This window comes from Apodemus sylvaticus, chromosome 5 (assembly GCF_947179515.1).
Source record: "Apodemus sylvaticus chromosome 5, mApoSyl1.1, whole genome shotgun sequence".
Taxonomy (NCBI): Eukaryota; Metazoa; Chordata; class Mammalia; order Rodentia; family Muridae; genus Apodemus; species Apodemus sylvaticus.
Window position 1 is genome coordinate 144076448 of NC_067476.1, and position 24210 is coordinate 144100657.

The 24210-nt window shown below is 50.5% G+C and overlaps 1 protein-coding gene across 1 annotated transcript; it reads left to right on the top strand.

Annotated features, from left to right (window-relative positions):
- The first annotated feature begins 8969 nt into the window (after positions 1-8969).
- Positions 8970-13680, top strand: Slc32a1 (solute carrier family 32 member 1). The gene is made up of 2 exons (XM_052184160.1): positions 8970-9609; positions 11702-13680. The coding sequence occupies exons 1-2, from the start codon at positions 9220-9222 to the stop codon at positions 12887-12889; spliced, it is 1578 nt and encodes a 525-aa protein (XP_052040120.1). The 5' UTR covers positions 8970-9219; the 3' UTR covers positions 12890-13680.
- Positions 13681-24210: the final 10530 nt, after the last annotated feature.

Below are 24210 nucleotides of genomic sequence, written 5' to 3' on the forward strand. Positions count from 1 at the left end.
TAACATGAAGGACTATATTAAAGGGTCGCAACATCAAGAAGGTTGAGAATCACCGCATTAGAGCCTACTTCCTCAGAATTCCAGCATCTGCTGAAGACCAGCTGAATCGTCAGCCTCACAGACTGAGAAACTTCTGGATTTTTGAACCTTCTCTTCATAGCCTGCCATTGTTGGATTAATTAGCACAGAGCCTGAAAGTGATTCTAATACCCATATATATACATATACATCTGTGTGTGTGCATGTGTATTGTACATGGCATATATGATGTATGTGTATGTGTATGTGTGTGTGTATGTGTATGTATATATGAATGTGTATATGTACACACACACACACACACAAGAACACCAAATAAAAACAATGAATGTATCCTTTCCCCCACTTCCGGATCACAGTTCCCCGCTGATCATTCCATTTAACAAAACAGGAAACTGTAGCAGAGAGACTGGAGGTCATTCGCCCAGGTCAAGGCCACCAGCAGCAGGGTTGGGAGCTGAGCTTTACTCTTTTCCAACATGACCCTAGAGTTGTCCCTGGACCCAGCGGTCACGAGGCCGGCAGGCAGGTGCTCTTTGCTAGCTGACAGTTGCTAGAATAACTTCAGCCCCTCACTGTAAACAGCAAGCTCCCCTCCCCCTCCTTTAGCCAGTCCTCCCCACGGCCCCACTCAGAGCTCAGAGCTATTAACCAGGTCGTGCTGGCTTGTCCCAGTCTGATAGTTCCCTTAATTGCCTTTTTATAGCACGTCGTACAACTGTTCATTATGCTGTCATATTTCCCCTCGAAGGCAGCGGTGGGGGAGCCAAATGGATGGAGGCCGGCCCAGGTGGCAGGGGCAGTGGGGGGCACCAGTGTGCGGAGCTTATTTTCTACTTGGTCAGACTGAATTAAACGCATGCTTCTCACACTCGAATAACACACAAGCCAGTTTTAAGGAGTTGGAATCCAGAGTCGCATCCCGGCAGTTGACACATTATCTTTATTATAATGTTACTAGAACAGGCACACATGGAAAACTGGGTTCAGACAGACGTCTTATCCTTCTAGCAACATACAACTGGAAGTGCAAATAAAATAAAGCACTTCAATGTGGAGCTATGAAACCAGCAAATTCAAAATAACACAATTAATGCAACGTGATGGATGGGGCCACGACACAAATTAAATTGCACTCACCTGGTGATCACGGCTCCCTGGCTTCAGTGTTTAGTCCCCCTCTGTTTCTTTTATCTTAAGACCCACGGCAATTAAAGCAGGATTGGGTCATCCAAGAGACTTAGAACCACCTGCTGGTAGATATTCTAGATGTAAAATAATACAATAGGAAATCAGGTAATTCTCAATCAGAGCTCTAACGCCATTCTAGGAAGCAGCTAAGTATCCCAGGAGTCCAAGCTATCCTGTGGAAAGAGCTACATGTTCTTGGAAAGCCCAGGGCATATGACAACCACAGAGGCCAGATCAAGGCCCTTTGAGCCCTTGAAGGTAGAATGCTCTAGAGCTGATGTGTTTGGCCAGAGGGGGTCATACCAGGTTGTAACCCCCCTCCCTGGCAAAGCTTTTCCTGGCAGACTGGCCTGAATACAGAGGCTGTTCTGGTCTTAGGTTTGCATCTTGGCCTTCTACCACCTTGCCATGAGGCATTGGGAAAGCTACTTAATCTTATATTGCAATGTCTCAGTCTGTAAAATGGACATGAAACTTATTAACACTCACGGTGATGTTGTGAGACTTGTTTCTGGTGCTGTAACCCAAACTGTACATTTAGCCTTGACCTAGTGGAGAATGAATGCTTATTAAATGCTACTAAAATTATTCTTGAGCTGGAGAAATGGCTTACTGATTGAAAGCAATTGATGTTCCTTCAGAGGATGTGGGTTCAGTTCCCAGCACCTACATGGTGGTTTACAACCATCTGTAATTCTGGTTTCAGGCTATGGGATGCCTCTTCTGACCTCTGTGGGCACTAGGCATGTATGTGGTGCACAGATGCATCCAGGTAAAACATAAGATAAATCTAAAAAGTCTTTTATTTTTATTTTATTATTTGTTTGTTTGGCTTTGGTTTTTTTGAGACAGGGTCTCTGTGTCGTCCTGGCTGTCCTTGAACTCACAGAAATCCACCTGCCTCTGCTTCCCAAGTGCTAGGATTAAAGGCATGTGGTACATGCCTTTTTTTTTTTCTTTTTCTTTTTCTTTTTTTAGACAGTGTTTTTCTATGTAGCCCCAGATGTCCTGGAACTTACTCTATAGACCAGGCTGGCTAAAAAATCTTATTATTTGTGTGTGTGTGTGTGTGTGTGTGTGAGAGAGAGAGAGAGAGAGAGAGAGAGAGAGAGAGAGAGAGAGAGAGAATGCGCACATGTCCTAGTGCCTGTGTGGAGGTCAGAGGAAAACTCAGAAGTAGAGCCTCTTCTGCCACTGGAGGTCCCAGGAATTGACCAAGGGCCATCAGACTTGCACATAAGTGCCACACCCACAAAGCCATCTCATCAGCCCCAAATGTTACTTTTGATATCTCAACTCAATCTAGCTTTCAACAGAACTGCAAGAGGTTTCTGATAAAGCCAGGTGGTGGTGGTGTATACCAGTAATCCCAGCACTCTGGGAGGCAGAGGCAGGTGGATTTCTGAGTTCGAGGCCAGCCTGGTCTACAGAGTTCCAGGACAGCCATACAGAGAAACCCTGTCTCGGAAAAAAAAAAAATCCAAAAACCAAAAAACACAACAACAAAAAAGACGTTTCTGATAGAAGCTTCCAGTTTGAATCCTTGGACCATGGACTCACCAGGGTTGGATCCAGATAGGGAACTGTGGCCCCCATCATATGTCCACAAGGGTTGAAATTGAGAGGAACCCTTGGTCCCTGAACTGCCAGAGTCTGGCAGAGGCAGGTCTTAGCATACCCAGTTTATCTGTGCTGGAGATGGAACCCAAGGCTTTGTGCATGTCAGACTAGCTACAGCCTCATAATTGTTTGTTTCACTCATTGATTAGGTTTATTATAATAATGCTTACTATTAATGTGTGTTTGTATGTTATATATACACACCCATATAGAGAGAGGGAGGGAGAGGGAGAGGAAGAAGGAGAGGGAGAGGGAGAGGGAGAGGGAGAGGGAGAAGGAGAGGGAGAGGGAGAGGGAGAGAGACCAGAGGATGGCCCCAGGGAGTCAGTTCTCTCCTGATGTGGTGTCTAGAGATCAAATACCAATCACCAGGTAAATGCATTTTTACCTCCTGAGGCATCACACTGGCCCTATTTGTTTTTTTAATTTTTGAGGTAGAATATCACCATGTAGCCCAGGCTAGCCTCCAAGGCTGTCTCCCAATTGCCTGAGCCGTCAAACCCAACTTGAGTGTGGGTTTTGTCCAGCAAAGGCTGACCAAAGAAGCCTCTAGTTGAAGCAAGGCCTGCTCCCTTACCCTCAGTAACCCAACCCCCACCCCTGCCCCAGCCACCATGGTCCCTCCCAGGCTTCCCCCCTCCTTCTGTTTGTGCCACTGCCCATACAATGTCATCTCTGAATGAGCGTCCTGTTCTGCAGTCTCTGCTTTGAAACCACCTACAGTGGTGGTGGACTACCATAACAAAAGAACATGAAGCTACTGGCACTCACTGGTGTATTTGAAAATGTCTCACCTTGAGACAGTGAAGGAATAATCTCCAGAGAGGCCTTCAATAGCATCAAGCACACCCAAAGCCCCATAGGCCTCACACTACCCCAACAGGCCCCAGAGTATAAGGCTCAAAAACTGCTTTTGAGCTCCTGGAGCCTAGGATCCTTGTAACATGGTTTGTTGGATCAGAGCCTCTGTCCCTCTGTCTCTCTCAGGTATTGTATCTGTAATGTCAGGTTCCAAAAGGAACTTTCTAGATCTGAGCATGGTCCTCAAGCTAGTCTAAAAAAAAAAAAAACAACAACAAAAAATAAGACCTTACAACCTTACATCTCATGTGTGTGTGTGTGTGTGTGTGTGTGTGTATGGAAGCCACGTGAGTTACAGAAATCAGAATTTAGGGCCAGACTTACATGCACACATACACACACTACACCACACACACACACACACACACATGTGATGGGAAGGACTGTATTTTCACAAAGGAGCACATCATCCAAATCCACCAATCAGGCCCGGGGCTCTTCCTTTAATTCTGTGCAGCTTCCTGTGACTTTAAGGACTTCCAAGAGCAAGGACTGTGCCCGCCTGTCCCTTGCCCCCTGGTTGCTTTCCACAGAAAACCTGAACCTAGAGGCCCAACAATAATGAAATCTAGTCATCTTTAGGCACTGCCCCCGGAAGGACATTGAGCCTCTCTCTACTCAGCAAGGAAACTTTCTGGGTTTACAGTCACTAATGTACTTGACTGTGTTTTACCCTGAGCCAGCAAACTACCCTCTAGTTTGCGCCACTGTATGCAGAAACGGGATCTTTGTTCCATGTGTATACTGCCCACTCGGAACCAGCTGTCTGGCTGTCTGCCCCTCCTTTGTGCCTGTGGACATAGCATGAGGAAAATGGATTCTGCTGTTGGACAAGACCACATGATTTCTCCCTGCTGTTAGGAAAAACCTTAGGATGCTTCCACCCCAGGATATCATCAGAGCCTGCCCCCTCAGCAGGAAAAGGCAAAGGAAGGCTCTGAGCCACAGTGGGGGCAGGGAAAGGGGTCTGTCTGTGATCACTCAGCCCCGAAATGATGCTCATGATGACTGCTTTTTCAGGCCATTAATTCAAGGGCTCCGGGTCCCCCTCCCCCATGTCACTGCCTGCTCTGGGAGATAAGCCCAGTTCTATTTAACCCTACCTCTTCCTCCCCCCCCCCAACACCACAAAGTGGCTTCCATCTCAGTCGGGCAGGCATTTAACTCCCTGGATACCGAAAGGCTTCAGTGACTGCTGGTGCTCTTGCATCAGGAAAACAGATATGTCTTATCTGGACCCCAGAATCCTGGTCCATAGACCCAGAATCAGCAGGCTCCGCAGGAGTCCTGGGAGTCTCCATGTATACTCTTTCAGGAAGCTCAAGCTCCCCCAGACAGTAGAACCCATGATGGCCCTAGAAGAAGACTCCCCCACCCACTTCCAGACTGGGCAGCTCTGCTCCAGCTCCCCCCGCCCCGCCCCCCATAGCCTTCACTCCCCAGTTCTCAGCCGGATGGAAAAGCTATGGAACCTTAGCCTCTTCCCCCTCTGTGTTCTGCTGGCTCATGGCTCTGCCTGGCAGCCTCTTTCTTTCTCTTGTTTCTTTCTGTCTCTCTGCCCCCTCTCCTTCTTTGTTCTCCCCTCTTCACAATCAGTGATCACGGAAGGCCGTGTCCTTCCGAGTGTTGCTCTCAGTTGCCCTCGGTGTGAACTGTGTGTGTCCCTGTCCTCATGTCTGGGAGCCTACTGGTGTACGAGTCTCCATGTCCCTTTCTATCCTTTGTGTTGATTTGTGTCTGATCGTGTTTATCTGCCTGTGAGAAGGAATCCTCCACGTCTGGTTTCTTTGCACGGTGGCCAGTCTTAGTACGAATGCTGCATTGTCTGTGTGCTGGGCTGTCCTTGATCTCTATGTAGTTCTGTCAATCTGGATCAATCTCCCAATGTACTTAAAGCTATAGGTTGGTCCTCATTTCTGCATGTCTCTGTCCCTTGATTTGTCATTGTGTGGTGTGTGTGTGTGTGTGCGTGTGTGTGTGTGTGTGTGTGTGTGTATGTGAAAAACATGTATGTGTATATGCGATGTTTCTACTAAGGGTCATATAGTTGGTTTCACTAGAGCACAGCCTAACTTATCTTCAGCTGGCTTAGTGCTTTGACCTCCTGAGGCCACCTCCCAGGTCTCATGTTCTCTCTGTGACCATCATTCTGTTATCCCGGGGTCACATCAGACCTGGAAGGGGCAGGGACAGAGACAGGTGGGGCTGAGACCAAAAGTATCCTAGCCCTATTTGCTCAGACACAGTCACATGCTTTTTGTTTACACATCTGTCCCCCACACAAAAATAAGGAGCAGTTGGGGTACAGTAACAAAAATACCAGTAGCAACGGCTTCCACGTATTAGGTACAAAACACAGATTATAAGCATTTTGCATACAAGAGTCTTTTGGATTCTTGAATAATTATATAAAGCTGCTCTCACAGGGTAGGGATGAAGAAATGAAGATAAGAGGAAGCTGGAAGATAGATAGCTAGATCCAGCACCCAGAGCTCGGATATGGTTATGGTGAAGCCAGAAGCAGGATTATCCTGCTGTTTGGGAGCTTGTCACAGCCACTTTCTGCCTGGGAAGAGGCATTTATTGCAAACAGCAGGAGAAGGAGTTCCTTTCCCAACAGCTGACAGTTCATTTTAACTAGAGGAACTGAGATCTGATTTTGGATTTCATTTCTCTGGGCAGTGAAGGATCAAAAAAAACCAGACAACCGCCTGAGAGAAGGGGTGGAGGTTTCCACAGGGGAAGGTACCCTGGGGGAAGCATCTAACTTCCTGGGTTCTAATCTGGCTTTCTCTCTGGTTCTGGATAACACTGAGCAGGACACTTCATTGCATTGCAGGCTTGTGGGTTGGCTTATCTGTAAAATTAGGAATAAAAAGAGTCCCAGCATGGGGAAGGGAAAATCATTTGGAATGTAAACAAAGAATATAGAAAAAAAAGTATTTAAAAAAAAAAAAAAAGAGGCCCAGTCAGGATATTTGAAGGTGGAAGACAGGATAAATCGATCTCTCAGAACTGTGTCTCAGAGCCAAGAATTGCGGGTAAGGAGTGCAGGTGGCAGCTACACTTGCTCTGGTAATTCCAACAGAATAGCCATGCACAGTTAGGGTCGTAAAAAAGTGAATACATAAATGGCCCCATTTCTCATTGATGAAAGAACCCTGCATCCCATCCTGCTTCCTATAGCAAAAGCACTGCAAAGGAGGGAGAAGCTAAGTACTTGGGACCTCTTTGTCAAAGAAGACATCCATGACCATCTCAAGGTGTGGAGGGGCACGCGAGAAGGTCATTACAAAGGTACTAGGACTCTCTGACTGATATGTCAGGTGGGCAAAGGAATTCCTCCAGGAAAGGGGAGCGGGGAAGGGGATGGATGGACACCCTTGTCTGGAGGAAGCTCTGGGGTGGAGAGTCTCTTCTGTCCAAAACCTTTTGGGAAGGTGAGGTGCCCGAGTTCACTTTCTTTGCTTCTATCAAGTGCCTGACGGTGTCCATATTTCGCAGTCTTGCTAGGGAGGAGATTTTGGTCAAGGTTTAGCAGGAGGTGGGGCTTTTGCAGTGAGCATGTGAAGGAAGGGATGGTTGCGGGGCGATGAGGGGCACTCTTGTCTATTGTATGGAGGTCTCCTACCTTGGACAGAGACCTCTTCCAGAGACTGTGAGGTGCTTGAGTTGAAGGGGGAGGGGCTAGGGGGAGTCCGACTCGTCCTAGCAGCTCCTACTCGCTGGTCAAAGCCCTCAGGCCGCCCTACTTGTGCACTGACCCGAGCTAATCTAAAAAGACCGCAGGGATGGTAGAGACTGGGGTTCCCAGTGAGAAAGAGTCTCCAGAGGGGAGAAGAGGAGCGGGAGTTGTTTTCATTTCTGTGCGCTTTCTTGGGCCCAGGGACGACGATGACGCTTCTCCTTTATCTAGGCTGGGACTGCTGCTAGACCCATGTCGTGGTTTGCTGCTTAGGAGTTTGAGAGAGAACCCAGCTGGGGGACACAGAAAGCAGCCGCGGCTGACCGGTACCTCACGGAGACTACAAAGGGGTTCACGCCAGCACGTACGTAGGCAGCTCCATTCAGAAGCATCAGCTCGGCAATGAAACTCAGCTGCGCACCAAGCCACACACAGAATACACGCACGGTTACCAAAGCTCACGCTCAGAGTTCACACAGCGCCAACCCACAGCGGTATCTGCTGCGATGTCTTTGTCTCTGGATCTCTTTCGTCTTCGAGCTTGCGCGCACACGCACTGCACTGACACTCAACCGAAACATCCAAGCTCCAGCAGTCCGGGGGGCGGTGATCCCAGCTTGGCTGAGCGCACCCGTGTTTCTGAGCTCTGTTCGCAAGGATATAAGCTCGCCTTTCGTCTATCCTGACCTTCTCGGATAAGCATTTGCTTACCGAAGGGGCATCCTCAGAATCCTGTTCCTTCTGAGAGAGAGAGAGAGAGAGAGAGAGAGAGAGAGAGAGAGGAGAAAGGAGAGAGAGGGAGAGAGAGAGGAAGGGAGAGGGAGAGGGAGAGAGAGAGAGAGAGAGAGAGAGAGAGAGAGAGAGAGAGAGAGAGAGAGCCCAAGGTTAGCCTTTCGACTCTTCGGTCTGGAGAGCAGTTGGTGGTGAGGCACCACGGCATCCCTGGACGGCAGAAACAGCTCAGGTGGTCTAACCCGGGGCTGTGCTTCTTTAAAAAGTGATCCAAGAGGGTCACTTCTGTCATCAGGATGGATTTGCAGAACAAGTGATAGATGGCAGAGACACAAACAGACGACCAGCCGGCCAGCCTGCTCAGCTAGACTCTCACCTGTCCTGATGGTCATCCGGACGGCTAGCCAGAGGATCCGGAGCCCGCACAGCACAGCTCGGGGACTCTGGAACATAGTTCCGAGGATGCGGACCTTCAAGAACCAGCCCACACCGAACTCCTCCCTCCTTGTGGTGGCTGCGAGGTGGGATGGGCCAGGACGTCCGCTTAGCACCTCCTCCAGAAATGCAGCACTTGGGGGCCCCCCACCCCTTCGTGCGCTCCTTCCCACCGTCCTCCCAAGGGTGCACCTCTCCAGCTTCTGTCGCACTTTCGAAACCTTCCGTGCCCCCCCTTCACCTGGTCCGGGACCCCACCTCAGGCCCCCTGGTCTGGACAGCATCTCCCCCTCTCGGCCCCCGCCCACGCACCGCCTGACTCCAAGGGGTGCGAGCGCATTGGGCTGCGCCCGCGTGGGGGCGCCGCGCCAGCCTCGCGTAGCTGTTCTGACGCTGCCGTCGCCGCCGCCCTCCGCAGCCCAGCCGGCACCCGCACCAGCTCTGCAGTGCACTCGTCGTCTCTCGGGCCGGTCCCCACCGAGAGCCAGACTACCGTGACCGGGGGCCAGCCTCGAACGTCAGGCGTGAGGGTCATGAGCCAGAGCGCCCTGGGGCGCCGTGCCAAGACTCAGCGGAGATAGCGACCCTCGCTGCCTTGACGCGTGCCCGCCGCGTCCCCAAACCCTTCCGTCCTTTTCTCCCGCCCCGCCGCCGCCATGGCCACTCTGCTCCGCAGCAAGCTGACCAATGTGGCCACCTCCGTGTCCAACAAGTCCCAGGCCAAGGTGAGCGGTATGTTTGCCAGGATGGGGTTTCAGGCGGCCACGGATGAGGAGGCGGTGGGCTTCGCGCACTGCGACGACCTCGACTTTGAGCATCGCCAGGGCCTGCAGATGGACATCCTGAAATCGGAGGGCGAGCCCTGTGGAGAGGAGGGCGCAGAACCTCCCGTCGAGGGAGACATTCATTATCAGCGCGGCGGCGCTCCCCTGCCACCCTCGGGCTCCAAGGACCAGGCCTTGGGAGCTGGTGGAGAGTTCGGGGGTAACGACAAGCCCAAGATCACGGCGTGGGAAGCGGGCTGGAACGTGACAAATGCCATTCAGGTGAGCGCGGGATTCCCAAATCTGCCTGCCATCACCCCCACCTGAGTTGTCGTTACCAAGCTCTGCCCCCACACGAACCCCGCAGGTCTATGTTTCAATGCCGTCTTCCCCCAGGACTCGGTGATCCTCTCCCCTTCTCTGACCTTCCTAGCCAGAGGGATCTACGCCCCCGGGTGGTGTTCTGTTCAGATCCACTCTCTTACTGTCCCCTCTACAGGACAGCCTGGCTGAGGTTTGGGGCGGGGGGGGGGCACAAATCCAAAAGCTGGGGACATGGAGAAGGGGGGAAGGGAGGCGGGGAGAATGAAGGAGAAAGAAAATCAGCATCCGAAGGAAGAGTTTGCCTTGAGCTCCGGAATGGAGTCACAGCTGCATTTTCGGAGGACAGGGAGAAAGAGTCTCCCCCCCCCCCCTGACACACACAGAAGTCGTGCACGGGGACAGCAGACATGTATCCACGGTCCCCTTCCTCACTAGCAAACAGGCATATGACGTGCATCTATTTATAGCTCGCAGGGTTACCCTAAATGCACTCGACTACACCCCAAGACGCTGTGCAATTCCTTTACATAGCAAGTATCTCTGCATTAGCTTAATCTTAATGAGTGTATACACACACACACACACACACACACACACACACACACACCACATGCAGATAGCATTCACTTGGCAGGTGCAGCTCTGTTGGAGACATACAGGCGGGTACATAGGAACGTCCATGGTCAGAGATACTCCGCGGTACGAAGCTGCGTAGACTCGCTCCTCTCCCCAGAAATCCCGGCTGCACCGCAGAAGCCTGAGCACCACCAAGCTGCTCCAGAGGCTGAGAACCGCCTTCAAGCCCGCCACCTATAAACTCTAATCCCAACCCCTATCCCAGTCCCGTTCCCACCAGGAACACGGCACTCCTCCGCGGGAGGAGTTGGAGTTCACAAAACGACCCCGGAGGCTGGCAGGGGTTGGTGGGTTCCAACTTCTGAGAGGAAGGAGGCCCCGATGCTGGGCACCCCGGAGCTCTGTGTCTCGGCTCCCTAGCATCTCTGGAGCGTTGAATCGTTAAAACAGAGAACACAGGTTTCTTAGGGGTGGAAGGCATTACTGGGTTTCTCTGGACCATAAACTCAGCGGGATACCAAGGAGTCCTACCCGGGGGCACTTCCTACTCCAGGTGCTGCCAAGACAGTCTTGACAGAATACAGGACAGGGTTGGAGTCCGTAAGGCCTTTTTTTTTTATTTTTTATTTTTCTCTGTTGTGGGGTGATTATTCTCCTTGGGTCTTTCAAGGTTCAGTTCTGTAGCTCGGAGAAAGGCCACGTGGTAGGCGGGAGTTTGTCAGGCCTCAGGAAATCCTATATTTCGTTAGCTTTTCTTCCCCATGTAAATTAGAAATCGTATTGCGCAGCTTTTGCCATCCCCTGTCCTCGGTTTCTAAAGACCTGCTGGCTTCGGCTTCCCGCAGCGCTCGGGCTTGTAGCTCGGAAGGGTCTCTATCTACTCTGATCCCACTTAATGCCCTTCTTATGGGTTCTTATTTCCAAACTCATATTTCCACCCCGTCTCCATTCCTCAAGACCCTGTGCCTTCTATCCAAAGCGTCTGTGTGTTTTCTTCCGTTTTTGGCTTCCTTCCGTTTTCAGCCGCTTCCTCTCTGCCGGATCTCGACTCCTCTGGCTTGACCCTTAGATCTTCGTGTTTTTCTCGTTAATGAGCACCCAATTCCAGTCCCTTAAATCAGGTGTCCAGTTCTCCAGACCTTTTCAAAGCGCCCTTCTGGGTCCCAGCTTTTTCTAGTCCCTATTGTCCATCCCTTCTTCTGGTTGTATCCCCAGGAACCATCTACGAGGATTTCTACATTCCCCTCTTCCCACAGCCTCCGCCATCCTCCCCCAGGCACCGGGGCTTTTTTCTCAGATCCTGCCTTAGGGCCCCTTTCACGAGGATTCACCCTCATTCTCTCCTCCTAATGGCTTAGGCACAAGTCTGTCACCAGATAGCGCCCTCTAGCGATAGTTTGGGGCTTATACCCCAGGGTCCCCTTCCGAGAGGATGAGCTGAGCTCCTGGGTCTGGTTGCCTCTTTGCACCACAGGGTATGTTCGTGCTGGGCCTGCCCTACGCCATCCTCCACGGCGGCTACCTGGGGTTGTTCCTCATCATCTTCGCCGCGGTGGTGTGCTGCTACACGGGCAAGATCCTCATCGCGTGCCTGTACGAGGAGAACGAAGACGGCGAGGTGGTGCGCGTGCGGGACTCGTATGTGGCCATTGCCAACGCGTGCTGCGCTCCTCGATTCCCCACGCTGGGCGGCCGCGTGGTCAATGTGGCGCAGATCATCGAGCTGGTGATGACGTGCATCTTGTACGTGGTGGTGAGCGGCAACCTGATGTACAACAGTTTCCCGGGGCTGCCCGTGTCGCAGAAGTCCTGGTCCATCATAGCCACGGCGGTGCTGCTGCCCTGCGCCTTCCTGAAGAATCTCAAGGCCGTGTCCAAGTTCAGTCTGCTGTGCACGCTGGCCCACTTCGTCATCAACATCCTGGTCATCGCTTACTGTCTGTCTCGCGCGCGTGACTGGGCCTGGGAGAAGGTGAAGTTCTACATCGACGTCAAGAAGTTTCCCATCTCCATCGGCATCATCGTTTTCAGCTACACGTCGCAGATCTTCCTGCCCTCGCTCGAAGGCAACATGCAGCAGCCCAGCGAATTCCACTGCATGATGAACTGGACGCACATCGCCGCCTGCGTGCTCAAGGGTCTCTTCGCGCTCGTCGCCTACCTCACCTGGGCCGACGAGACCAAGGAAGTCATCACGGATAACCTGCCCGGCTCCATCCGCGCCGTGGTCAACCTCTTCCTGGTAGCCAAGGCGCTGCTGTCCTACCCGTTGCCCTTCTTCGCGGCCGTCGAAGTGCTGGAGAAGTCTCTCTTCCAGGAAGGCAGTCGCGCCTTCTTCCCCGCCTGCTACGGAGGCGACGGTCGCCTTAAGTCCTGGGGGCTGACGCTGCGCTGCGCGCTGGTGGTCTTCACGCTGCTCATGGCCATCTACGTTCCGCACTTCGCGCTGCTCATGGGCCTCACGGGCAGCCTCACGGGCGCCGGCCTCTGCTTCCTGCTGCCCAGCCTCTTCCACCTGCGCCTTCTCTGGCGCAAGCTGCTGTGGCACCAGGTCTTCTTCGACGTGGCCATCTTCGTCATCGGCGGCATCTGCAGCGTGTCCGGCTTCGTGCATTCACTCGAGGGCCTCATCGAGGCCTACCGAACCAACGCAGAGGACTAGGGGGCGGGCACCCTGCCCCCAGCTCCCTCCCCGCCCACCCCTACTCCCCATCATCCCCGCCCCCACCCCCCCACCCCCAGCCCCCTGCGCCGTCGCGCAAGGGAGGCCGAGCTTTAAACACCTCCGGTTCCTAGTTGCTGATTATTCCGGGACCGGGTGGGGGAGGAGGGGATAGACATCCAAGATCCCCTGCGTCTGCGTTTCTGTCGTCCTTTCTAATTCACATCACCCTGATTTGGGGGGGAGGGAGCGGAGCGTATTAGTGAAGGGTATTTTCTGTCCTTCCTGGAACACCCCACCACCACCACCAAACTTTGACTCCATTCAACAGTGGGGGTGGGAAAGGAGGGGTAAGGAGAGCGAGCAGTTCGCAGGCTGGGAGACTTGACCTTGGGGGTGGGGTGGGGGACATTTCATAGCCATTCAGTGCTTGGAATCTACAGCGTCCAGCCATTTCCAGCAAGAGCGCTTCCCCCGTGCCCTAGACATTTCAACCTTGCGGTCTGAAAGGCTGACCGGGAAATCCATTTCGGGCGGGCGACTTCTCTCTGGAGAAGCCGCGGCAGGGGCCCCGTTTGCCTGCCGATTTTCAGGAACCCAAACTCATCTTGTGCAATGTATCCGGTTGTGGAACTGTATACTGTGCGTGTGGTGTGCTCGTGGTGAAAAGATGAAATGTATATCAGAAAAAAAAATCTATCTCTAATTTAGAGTGCGGTGCATAATAATTATATCCGCAAATAAAGAAGAAACAAAGGCGTCTCCGGCCTCCTGTTCACGGCTGCCCGGCGCAGTGGTAAGTGGGAGGCAGGTGGGGTGGGAGCATCCAGATCTTGACAAGGACAACGGGGCAGAGGCAAGGAGCAATGTGGTTAAAGGGTCCCGGGAGAAATATGTTGGTTCACCCTGGGATGTCAGGAGAGCTAAGGGTCCTAGAGGATCCATGGCGAATGTGGTGGGTTCTTTCTGCTTCTAGCCCTAAAGCAGGAGGGGTGCAAGCTTACTGAACAAATGACTATTAGGGCTAGGGCTGTGTTGGGTAACAGAGCAAACTCTTAGCTTACGGTGATGGGCGGGGGGGGGGGGGGTTGGATTTCAGGGAGGGGGGAAGCCAGACAAACGACCCATGGGACTGCAAACTGTAAAGGAGTGGGTTGTGGATTTGCCAGGCCCCAAGGGACCAAGAGCCAAAACCATTGCCTTGCAGGCACCTAATACCTGAAATCACCCTGCCTCAAGCCCCAACTGGGGGGTATACAGCCCCAGCAAAAGGACTGGCTGTTTAGGAGACATTGACGGTTCACTTCTTGTGCTGTGCAGCCTGGGAGTGTGAGGAATTGGCTTGGGCTGCCTTGGATGTTTTAGTTTCCTGTGCTGCCTTCAGAGGCTTCTCCCTAGGACTGCTGGGAAAGATCGGGGTACACTTTCCCCTTGGGAGCTGAAGGGCTGAGTTGCCCCCCCCCTGCTGTGGGAGGAGTCTTCATCTGGGCAAGGGCTTTTAGAGTGAATCAGACTTGGAAGTGAGGTGCCATTCCCTGCAATGGGGGAGGTCGGAAGGAGGGAGGGGGAAAGAGGGAGAAAGAAGGGGAGGGGAGGGGAGGGGAGGGAAAGAGGTGTATCTGTGTCTCACAAAAACCTTGGTAAATGAGTGTGTGTGTGGGCTCGGTCTGTAATGAACCTATGACAGAGGTGAGCTGGAGTCACTGTGGGTCTGCAGCCCCAGAACAGGAGTGTGGAAGAAGGCTGCCAAGCCCCTCTAAGAAAGCCATCTGAGACGCCTGTCCCCCTCCCTGCCTCGTAGCTTTCTTTCCCTTCAACACCACTGCTGTATGCTCAGGCCCCAGCACAATCCAAAGAATTCTATTTCCGGTCCTCCATGACTACGGAAGCCTCCCTAACCCAGGGAGGAAGGCATGACTGTCCATCCTCCTGCCTTGTGTCTGTCTGCTCCTCAGCAGACCAGGGGTGCTCTTAGACCCAGAGCCTACAATGCAGCCCTGAGACAAAGCTATAAAGGGTGGTATTCTGTCCCGCCGTGCCACCTACGTCCTTCGGATCTTCAGAAGGACAAATGAGATTGTCAGCAGTGGCTGCTAGCTCTGGGAGTTTTGCTTGTATTTCTCCAGTGGATTTTGACTCCAATTTTTGAGCTCAACATGCAGGAGCTCAAGTCTCCAAGAGCAAATCCTGATGGTGGCAGAGAGCACCCTATACCCTAGGGAGTGGGTCACTACTTATCAAATTAGGATTCAGGCTCCTGGGAGAAAGGTGGGCCAGACAGGTCACTCCTCCACATTTCCTCCCTTCTCTCCAATGTGCATGAATAGAGATAAAATGCAGACATCCTGGCTGGGCAGAGTGGTGCTGCATGCCTTTAATCTCAGCACTTAGGAGGCAGAGGCAGGCAGATTTCTGAGTTCGAGGCCAGCTTGGTCTACAGAGTGAGTTCCAGGACAGCCAGGGCTAAACAGATAAACCCTGTCTCGAAAAACCAAAAGGGGATGGGGACAGTTCTAGCCACATAGCCACAGGGTACTCAGGCATCTGTGTCTTAGGAAAACTCAGACTTTGAATAGAGTTGAAGACTATGTATCAGTAACTCCTGTCCCCCATCCCCCACATACACACACCCAGGGTTGCCATCAGTTCTTACAGTGCATCGGACACCATTTGTTGTTAACTCCAATAAGCTGCCCCTATCTGTAGCAGAGAGATGTTGGCATTCCACACTTGTGCCCTTGTGCCACGAAGGCCCAGAGTCTGTAAGTGACCCTATCTCACTTCCCCAGTGGCCATAGCACAAGCTGCTAATCTTGAGGAGGCTTCCTTCTTTATGATTTGGGTAACTGTTTTGGGGGCATACCCCGGAGTTCTTACTGCTTTTTCCCCAACCCTATCTCCACCTCCACCCCCATCCTCACCCCTACCTCCAACCCCGCCCCTACTCCCATGACCCCCATCCCATCCCCACCCCCTGGAGTTAATTACTGCACCCTGATCCTCCAGTGCTTTGTGAGTCTCCCCAGTATCACTTTCCGATAGTGGGCTCTTGCCAGGCTGAGTTGATGCTCTATTGTGGGAGGTTTTGTTATAGGATTTGGCCTATCTCAGAGACTGACACGCTCCTTGCTCGAGGACCTTAGATCAATGAAGGAAGCCAAACAGGTCCAAGCAGTGGAAAGGAACCAGGCTTTGCTGTTGGGAGGGGGGTCAGGATTCAGAGAGGGACTTTGATAAAGACAGGAGCTTACTCCTATAAATGAGTGGGGTTGAGGACAGGGCAGGCTAAACATCCATCCAGGCGTTCCAGCTGAGGCTGGATTGATACCAGGGAGCTTGCCTTGAGCCCCCCTCCCCCGCCCTGCACCCCAGTGTTCTTTTATTTTTCCCTGTTGAATATTAAGCAATTTCTTTAAAATTTTTTTTAATTTTATGTATATGAGTACACTGTAGCTGTACAGATAGATGATTGTGAGCCTTCAGTGGATGCTGGGAATTGAATTTAGGACCTGTGCTCACTCCCATCAACACTGCTCGCTCTGGTTGGCCCCACTTGCTCCAGTAGGCCCTGCTCGCTCGCTTGCTCCGGTTAACCTTGCTCGCTCAGGCCCAAAGATTTATTCATTATTATAAATAAGCACACTATAGCTGTCTTCAGACACACCAGAAGAGGGCGTCAGATCTCATTACTGATGGTTGTGAGCCACCATGTAGATGCTGGGAATTGAACTCAGGACCTTTGGAAAAGCAGTCAGTGCTCTTAACCACTGAGCCATCTCTCTAACCTCCTGCAATTTCTAAAATACAAGTGAGAGAGAGAGAGAGAGAGAGAGAGAGAGAGAGAGAGAGAGAGAGAGAGAGAAAATTTTACACTCAACATGTTGACGCCCATCACCTAGACATAAAGATCACCATCCACCGCACAGCTGTCTATCCAGCAACCCACCTTTGAAAGCAATGCCCTCCAAGCTCACCCATGTCTACCTGTGTCAGTTTCTGATTCTTAAAGAGGAGGACCTAGATGTGACCTGGGGATGAGGGGCAGCATTAAGTCAAGGTCTCCTGGAGCGCAAGGCAGAAGCAAGTAACTAAAGCTGGTTCGGTCTTTATTTCCCACTTCCCTATTGTAGCTACCCGACTCTTGTGAATGGCAGGGTCCATTTTGTATTGGTTTTGATTTTAAAACTATTAAACAAAGGTTGGGGAGGTGGCTCCATCAATACACCGTGAACTCTTAGTGCACGGTGTGAGAGGACTTGAGCTCTGATTTCTGTCACCAACATAAAAAGCCGGGCACAGTGGCTCACTCTCATAATCCCAGCACTAGGGAGGCAGAGATGCGGGGATCCCTAAGGCTTCCTGGCTAGCCAGTACAGTTGGATTGGTTCTCTTTAGGTTTGGCGGCTGACCCTTTTTAAGAAATAAAATGGATGGAGCTGGAGAGATGGCTCAGTTATTAAGAGCTTGGACTGCTCTTCGAGAGGACCTGAGTTCAATTCCCAGCAAAAATGTTGGGAAGGCTCACAACCAACCATCTGTAACTAGCTCTAGGGTATCCTATACCCTCTATATAAATAAAAATAAATCCAAAAGAAGAATAAAGTGAGCTGTGCACGACTTTAGTCCCAACACTCAGCAGGCAGAGGTAGGAGAATCTCTGAGTTTGAGACCAACCTCATCCACAGATGGAGTTCCAGGATAGCCAGAGATATACAGAGAATCTGTGCCTTGAAAAACAAAACAAAACAAAAGTAAGGTAGATGTTGATAAGGGAAGATACTTGATGCTATCTCCCTCTGTCCCCAAGTATTGACAACTCAGGAGTAGTGGTGCACATCTGTGAGCCTACCACTTAGGAGGCAGAGATAGGGATATTTTAAGGTTCAGGCCAGCATGGCATACAGTGCAAGATTCTACCTCAAAAACAAACAAACAAACAAACAAACAAACAAACACAAAAAACCCCACCAAAACCAAAAAATAAAATAAAGCAAAACAATAAAACAGGCAAAAATATCAATTTAAAAAAAATCATGCAACTTACTTCTTGCATTTTTTGACATCTTAAATTTTGCTCCTGGGGCCAGTGTTTTACTTTGGCTTCAGGCTATATTCCCAGCCCTGGGTGTGGTAAAGCCTGGGAAAGGAGGAAGCTCTCCAGAGATCTGGCTTGAACATTTCTGACAGTCAACAAAGAACTCCACAGTGATGCTGTGGGTGCCTCTGCCCACTGTAGGGTGTCAAAAGGGGACAAGAGAGATGGTCTTCCGTCCAGAGGCACCCAGGAAGATAATCTGCAATGCAGAGAACCCAGCTTTGTGGGGTGGGATGAAACATGGCAGAAACTGAGGGTGCTCTAAAAGGGATGAGAGGTGCAGGCCCTGGGCTAGGGAGGGAAGCGGTGAGGGTGGGCACAGGAAAGGAATTGCCTGAGCTGAAGATCTCCTGCTGAAGGATGCCAGGGAACCACTTACTGACCAGGGAACCACTTACTGACGATGGAGCACCTGCCCCAGTTATCCCCGAGAGTCCAGCAGTAAACCAGACAGAAATGGTCTCTGTAACAACTGTCAATGCCACCCCTTCATCTCCTGGATGCACCCAAGTTCACCAGAAGGAAGCAGTGCATACTTAGAACTCTGATGCCACCCAGACCCTGAACTCCAGGCTTACCTCCCTGAAAGCTTCCTAGGGTATGCTGAGACACAATTTGGAGTTAGAGAGTTATCTTCAGCACTGAGCCAGTTTGTGATTCCTGTCTCTGGCCCTCCGACGGAGTGATCTGAGGTCTGTTCCACAAGGATGCTCCAGAAGGGTCTGCTGGCTCATCAGACAAGTTTTGTCTGACTCCCTTTGTCCCTCTACTGTAGGACCTCTTTTTAGGGAGACCCCCACTCCATTCTCGGGATAGCGTCCACCCAAGGAAACACAAGAGACCGACTTGATGCAAATGCATGAGGTAGTTTATTATCAGAGCTCTGGATCGACACGTATCTCACACAGGAGACAGTGGAGTCGACCCTGAGGCTCAAAAGTTAGGGGTTTATATAGGAAAAGTCAAGGGGGTTGTCAGGGGGGTTTGGCGCGGTTACACATGATTTGCTGATTCAAACATTGGCGGGGGATTCTGGCGCGCAGGGTGGGTTTTTTTTTGGCATACGTGCAGATAGGGCCATCAGCAATGTAGGAGGGCAGTTTATTTTTGTTAACAGGAAGGTCATTTTAAACTGCATCCAAGGACAGGAGACAGGAGACTCCAGTCCAGATAGTGTATGACCCATAGGAGTTTTCCCAGGCATGTCCCTTATCTTTTATGGCTGGTCTGTTTGTGAAATGGCTCAACCACAACCTTGCTTCAAGCTTGTCCAGCATGCCCAGGCTCTAGTCTGCTTGCTGCCTCAACTATGCATTCTGAAAAGTCCCAACTCCCTTCACCCACACTGCTTGGGATCTCCTCTTAAACAAATAAAGTACTCTTGAATCTAAGGCAAGACATTTATTTACAAGGCTTTTAATCAATTAACGGAGAAAAGAAGTAGGAAAAAAGAATAAAGAAAACAAAAACAAAAATCCAAGGCTTTTTTCCCCTTCTTCTTGGTTTTTCAAGATGAGGTTTTTCTGTATAGCTCTGACTGTCCTGGAACTCACTCTGTAGACCAGGCTAGTCTTGAACTCAGAAATCCGCCTGCCTCTGCCTCCCAAGTGCTGGGATTAAAGGCCTGTGCCACCACACCTGGCAAACCCAAGGCTTTTAACCTAACATGGTAGCACCCCACTCTCCTGAGATATCTACCCAGAGACATGGGTCAGGCTGGAAGAAACAGGGTCAAATGACAACAAGAACTTTAGAGACTTCTACCCTACCTCACCCATAAATACTGAGATATTAACCACCTCTATTTTCCCCTCTTCTTGATGTGCCTTTGGGATTGCTGATGTGAGGAAGACTGAGGCAATGGGCTGGTGGATATGTGGATGGATGAATGGATGGACAGATGGATGGATGGACAGACGGATGGGCCAGTGGGGTGGGTGCTATCATGAGTATCAGTGGTTGGATGAATGAGCAAATGGGTGGACGAGTGAGAGGAAGGAAAAGTGGACAGATAGTTAAATGAGCCAGGGGAATGATTACTGTCTAGTTCAATGGATGGGAGGAAAGGAAATGAGGGGTTAAATGCGTCCAGAGCAACTATCCTGTTTTGGTTTGGTTTGGTTTGGTTTGACAAGGTCTCACTATGATGCCCTGGCTAGCCTGGAATTCATTATATAGTTCAAGCTGGCTTTGAACTCACAGAAATCCCCTTACTTTTGCCTCCTCGGTGCTAGGGTTAAAGGTGTGCACCACTACACCTAGTTTGTTTAGTATTTAGAATCTCACCTAGTCCAGGCTGGCTTAAACTTGCTCATAGCCAATGCTAGCTTTAAACTTCCCATTCTTCCACATCTTGAACGCTGGGATTAGAGGTGTATGTCACCACACCTGACTCACAGTGACTATCTTTAAGCATAGTAAACTTCCAGGGCAGGTAGTCTCTGCTTAATCCCCTCTGTATCTTCACTAACAGAGATCTCATACGCAAAATTTGCCTGAATGTGTTTTTATAACAGATAGATCCATATGTTTACAAGAAGATTATCAGCACACTGAAATAGCAAAACCACAGGAAAACAAACATGCGGTCAGCCAGTGAAGTATGTGGGGAAAAAATTCCTAGGGCAGGGCTCTGGAGTAATAATATTTAAAGATTAAGCAGTGGAAGAGTCCAGACAGGTTAGAGGCAGCCTGAGAAGTAGAATTAAAACAGGCTGATGAGCTGGAACTGAAGACGAGGATTCAAGGAAGAAAGGGAAAGACTTTGTTTCTTTTCTCTGCACAAACACCCTCTTGTTTGTAAAGTGCTCTGTCGGGGGCCGATGTCTGCAGAGGGTTCTGCTGAGCACACAGCAGGAGGGCAGCTCTGGTACACAGGGAGCTTGGGTACCTGCAGTTGGGGTTTCCCTGCAGCGCAGCACGCAGGGGTCACACTGGAAGCCTCTGAGTGGGGCAGCACATTTGGGAGCCAATGCGAGGATCATTTGAGCCACCGCAGGGAAGTAAGGGACAGAGAGGGAAGATGAGCTCACAGGACAGGTATACTCCTATGGGAACTTGGAGCTCAGCCCCGCTCCCCCGCCCCCCGCCGCCCCTTCCCCCCTCGAAGCCACAGAGGCTCCATGATGAACACATTTGGGGAGCAGAGGTTATAAATTAGTATCCTTGAACCTTCGCCAGCTGGAGGTTCAGGGATGTGGTAGTTAGGGGGCACTTCCAGCCTGGAATGCCCTCAAAATGCACTGACAGAAAGGAGCCGGAGTGTGGTTGGTAGCTGCGCCTAGCAGAATGTCCTCAGGCTCCAATGTCATTTGTTACAGAGGCCTTGGCACAGGCCCTGGAGACTAAAATGAGAACCAGATCATTTGGCCTCAAGCTACCCCCAGTAGCTTCTATCAGCTCTAGCTTCTCCATGGGAGAAGCTGGGCTAGGAGATTTAACAGACCAGAGGAAATCCCTCACTCTGAAGACTTTAGATGAGAACCTCTCTGAGTGTAGGTACTAAAGTCAGTGAAGGTGCTAATGTATAAGGTGGTAATTTAGGGGCTTGCTATAAAGTTTAGAAGCTTTAGGGAAGGTTCTAGAACGATAGGCTAGAAGGAATGGCACTAATGTCACTGCTGATCTCCCAACCCAGATGGGTGACTGAATCTTCCACATCTGGAGCACACACCCTGTCCTGGCTTCTGGCTAGGAATTCTGCCAGTGTGGCCACGTAGTTGATTTGTGTGAGGTAGTGGGGAGTCTCCTGGCAGAGAAACAGTTCTGGGGAAGAAATACCAAGAAAGGAAGGTGTGGAGTGGGGACATTCTAAAATCAGTATGGCACCTGATGGCATATTTGCTCTAGAAAATAGACCTGTGGCGCTCGCCCTGGGAAGAAGGGTTATTTAGAAAAACACAAAAAGCTGTTAAACTTAAGTCCCTGCCATATAATAAATACCAAATCATGTTGGCTTGGGGCTCCGAACAATGAACATAAATGAAAAAACATCTGTCTTCCAGGACAGCGGTGTCTTAGTAAGGGTTTTACTGCTGTGAACAAACACTATGACCCAAGGCAACTCTTATAAGGACAACATTTAATTGGGGCTGGCTTACAGGTTCAGAGATTCACTCCATTATCATCAAGGTGGGAATATGGCAGCATCCAGGCGGGCATGGTGCAGAAGGAGCTCAGAATTCTACATCTTCATCTCAAGGCTTCCAGCAGAATACTGACTTCAGGTAGCTAGAATGAGGGTCTTATAACACCCACAGTGACACACCTTCTCCAATAGGGCCATACCTTCTAATCCTGACGCTCCCTGGGCCAAGCATATACAAACCATCACAAGCAGTGTTGGCACAGAATCTTGGGAGTTCTGCCTTGTGGAAGGACGCCATAAGGCAGAGGTTCTCAACCTGTGGGTCATGACCCCTTTGGGGAAATTGAAGGACTCTTTCACAGGGTTTGAATAGCAGATATTTATATTACCATTCACAACAGTGGCAAAATTAAAAGTAGAAACAGGAATAATTTCATGATTGGGGAGTGACTACAATATAAGGATTTGTAGTAAAGGGTTGCAACATTAGGAAAGTGGAGAACCACTGATGGCAAAAGGGCCTGAAGGATTCTGGGAGAAGAGATGTTTGCAGACACGTCTGGAAGGTTACCTGGGCAGTTTCAGGAAAATTGGGAGACTTGGGCAGGAGAGAGAATGATCATGGGAGGTTTCCAATAGGGAAACAGAAGAAAGTAAGGACCAAGGGAATTGGAAATGATAACAGTCCAATCTGCAGGCCTCTCTGGGTATGAAAGCAATGGGCGCTCTTCCTGGAAATTGAGGAGCATGAACTATGGCCCAAGGATGGATCAAACTACAACCCGGATTTCAGCAGGGTAATGTAACTTCAAGCTTCCTCTTCTTGGTGTGTGTGTGTGTGTGTGTGTGTGTGTGTGATGTCTATAACCCTAATATATAGGAGGCTGGAACAGGAGGATGGCTGGGAGTTGAAGGCCAGCATGAGATGATACAATGACGTCATTAAAGACAAAAACAAAGCCGGAAAACCAACCAACTGCGCCCCCCCTCCACCATTCCTCATAAAACCTACAACAATCAAACCAACCCCCACCCGGGGGGGGGGGGAATAAAGGGTGTAATTAGGAGAAGTCACAAGCAGTATGTGATGGAAAATCGGGAGTTCAGGTGACAGCCGTGCTGTAGCTGCAAGGGCCTCTACCAGGCTGTGGAGTTCTGCAAGCAGAAACAATCCCATGCCACTTACGGTCGGACAGTTAATGTTTTTGTTTGTTTGTTTGTTTCAGCAGGGCTTTCTGTAGCTGAGGCTGGCCTGGAACTGCCAGCCTCTTACCTCTACCTTCCCAGTGCTGGGATTACAGATAATCGACCCTGCCCCACCCGAGACTGCTTTCACATGAGTGAAATAATCGAGGGATGGCTAAGTAATTAGTGGAGAGCCTGGGGTTGGGTTAGCAAAAAGCACAGCTGTGAGGTCCATCCTTAGTGATGGGACCCCCTTAACCTGGAGAAGGGGGAGCACAGGCAATGAGCATGCCATGTTTTCTGTTAAAACTAGTCGTTTGGCACATCAAACCTCACCCTACATCACCACATCACCCTACTTGCCAGAACTTGGAGATGTGGTTATATCTAATAAGATGACTACATCAGAGAGTTAGATCAGGAAAAGGAAGAAAGGGAAAAGATATATGTCAATAATTAGCAGTCCTTTTCTCAGTATTTGAGATTTTCCTGAGAGGGCAGGCTGAGGGAACTGAATATTTGTAGATTTTTGTTCAGTAATATACATACTGAAATATGCAATCTTAAGTGACAGCTTGATGAATTTTTTACAAAGTCCTTAAATATTAATTGTTGGCTGCCACGCCCAGAAACTGAAGTTAGTAGTAGTACTCCAGAGTTTGCAGTTTGAGCCCTTGAAAGTCCTGAGTTCCATCCCTGGAGCCTATTGGGGTGAAGAAAACAGACTTCCACACATGCATCTTGCCACGCTCCCGCACCCTTGAAGCAATAAATAAATGAACAGAAAATGAAGAGTCAAAGGTGAAGGAGAGTAATTAGCTTGGTCCCAAAACTAAGGGCTAGATCAGCAAGATAATGCAGAAACCCAGGGAAGCTAGAGGAACAGGGAGGAGCGGATTCCAGTCTAGTGGGGGTGGAGCCTTTGGTTAGCTACTTAGAGCCAGGGGCGTGGTC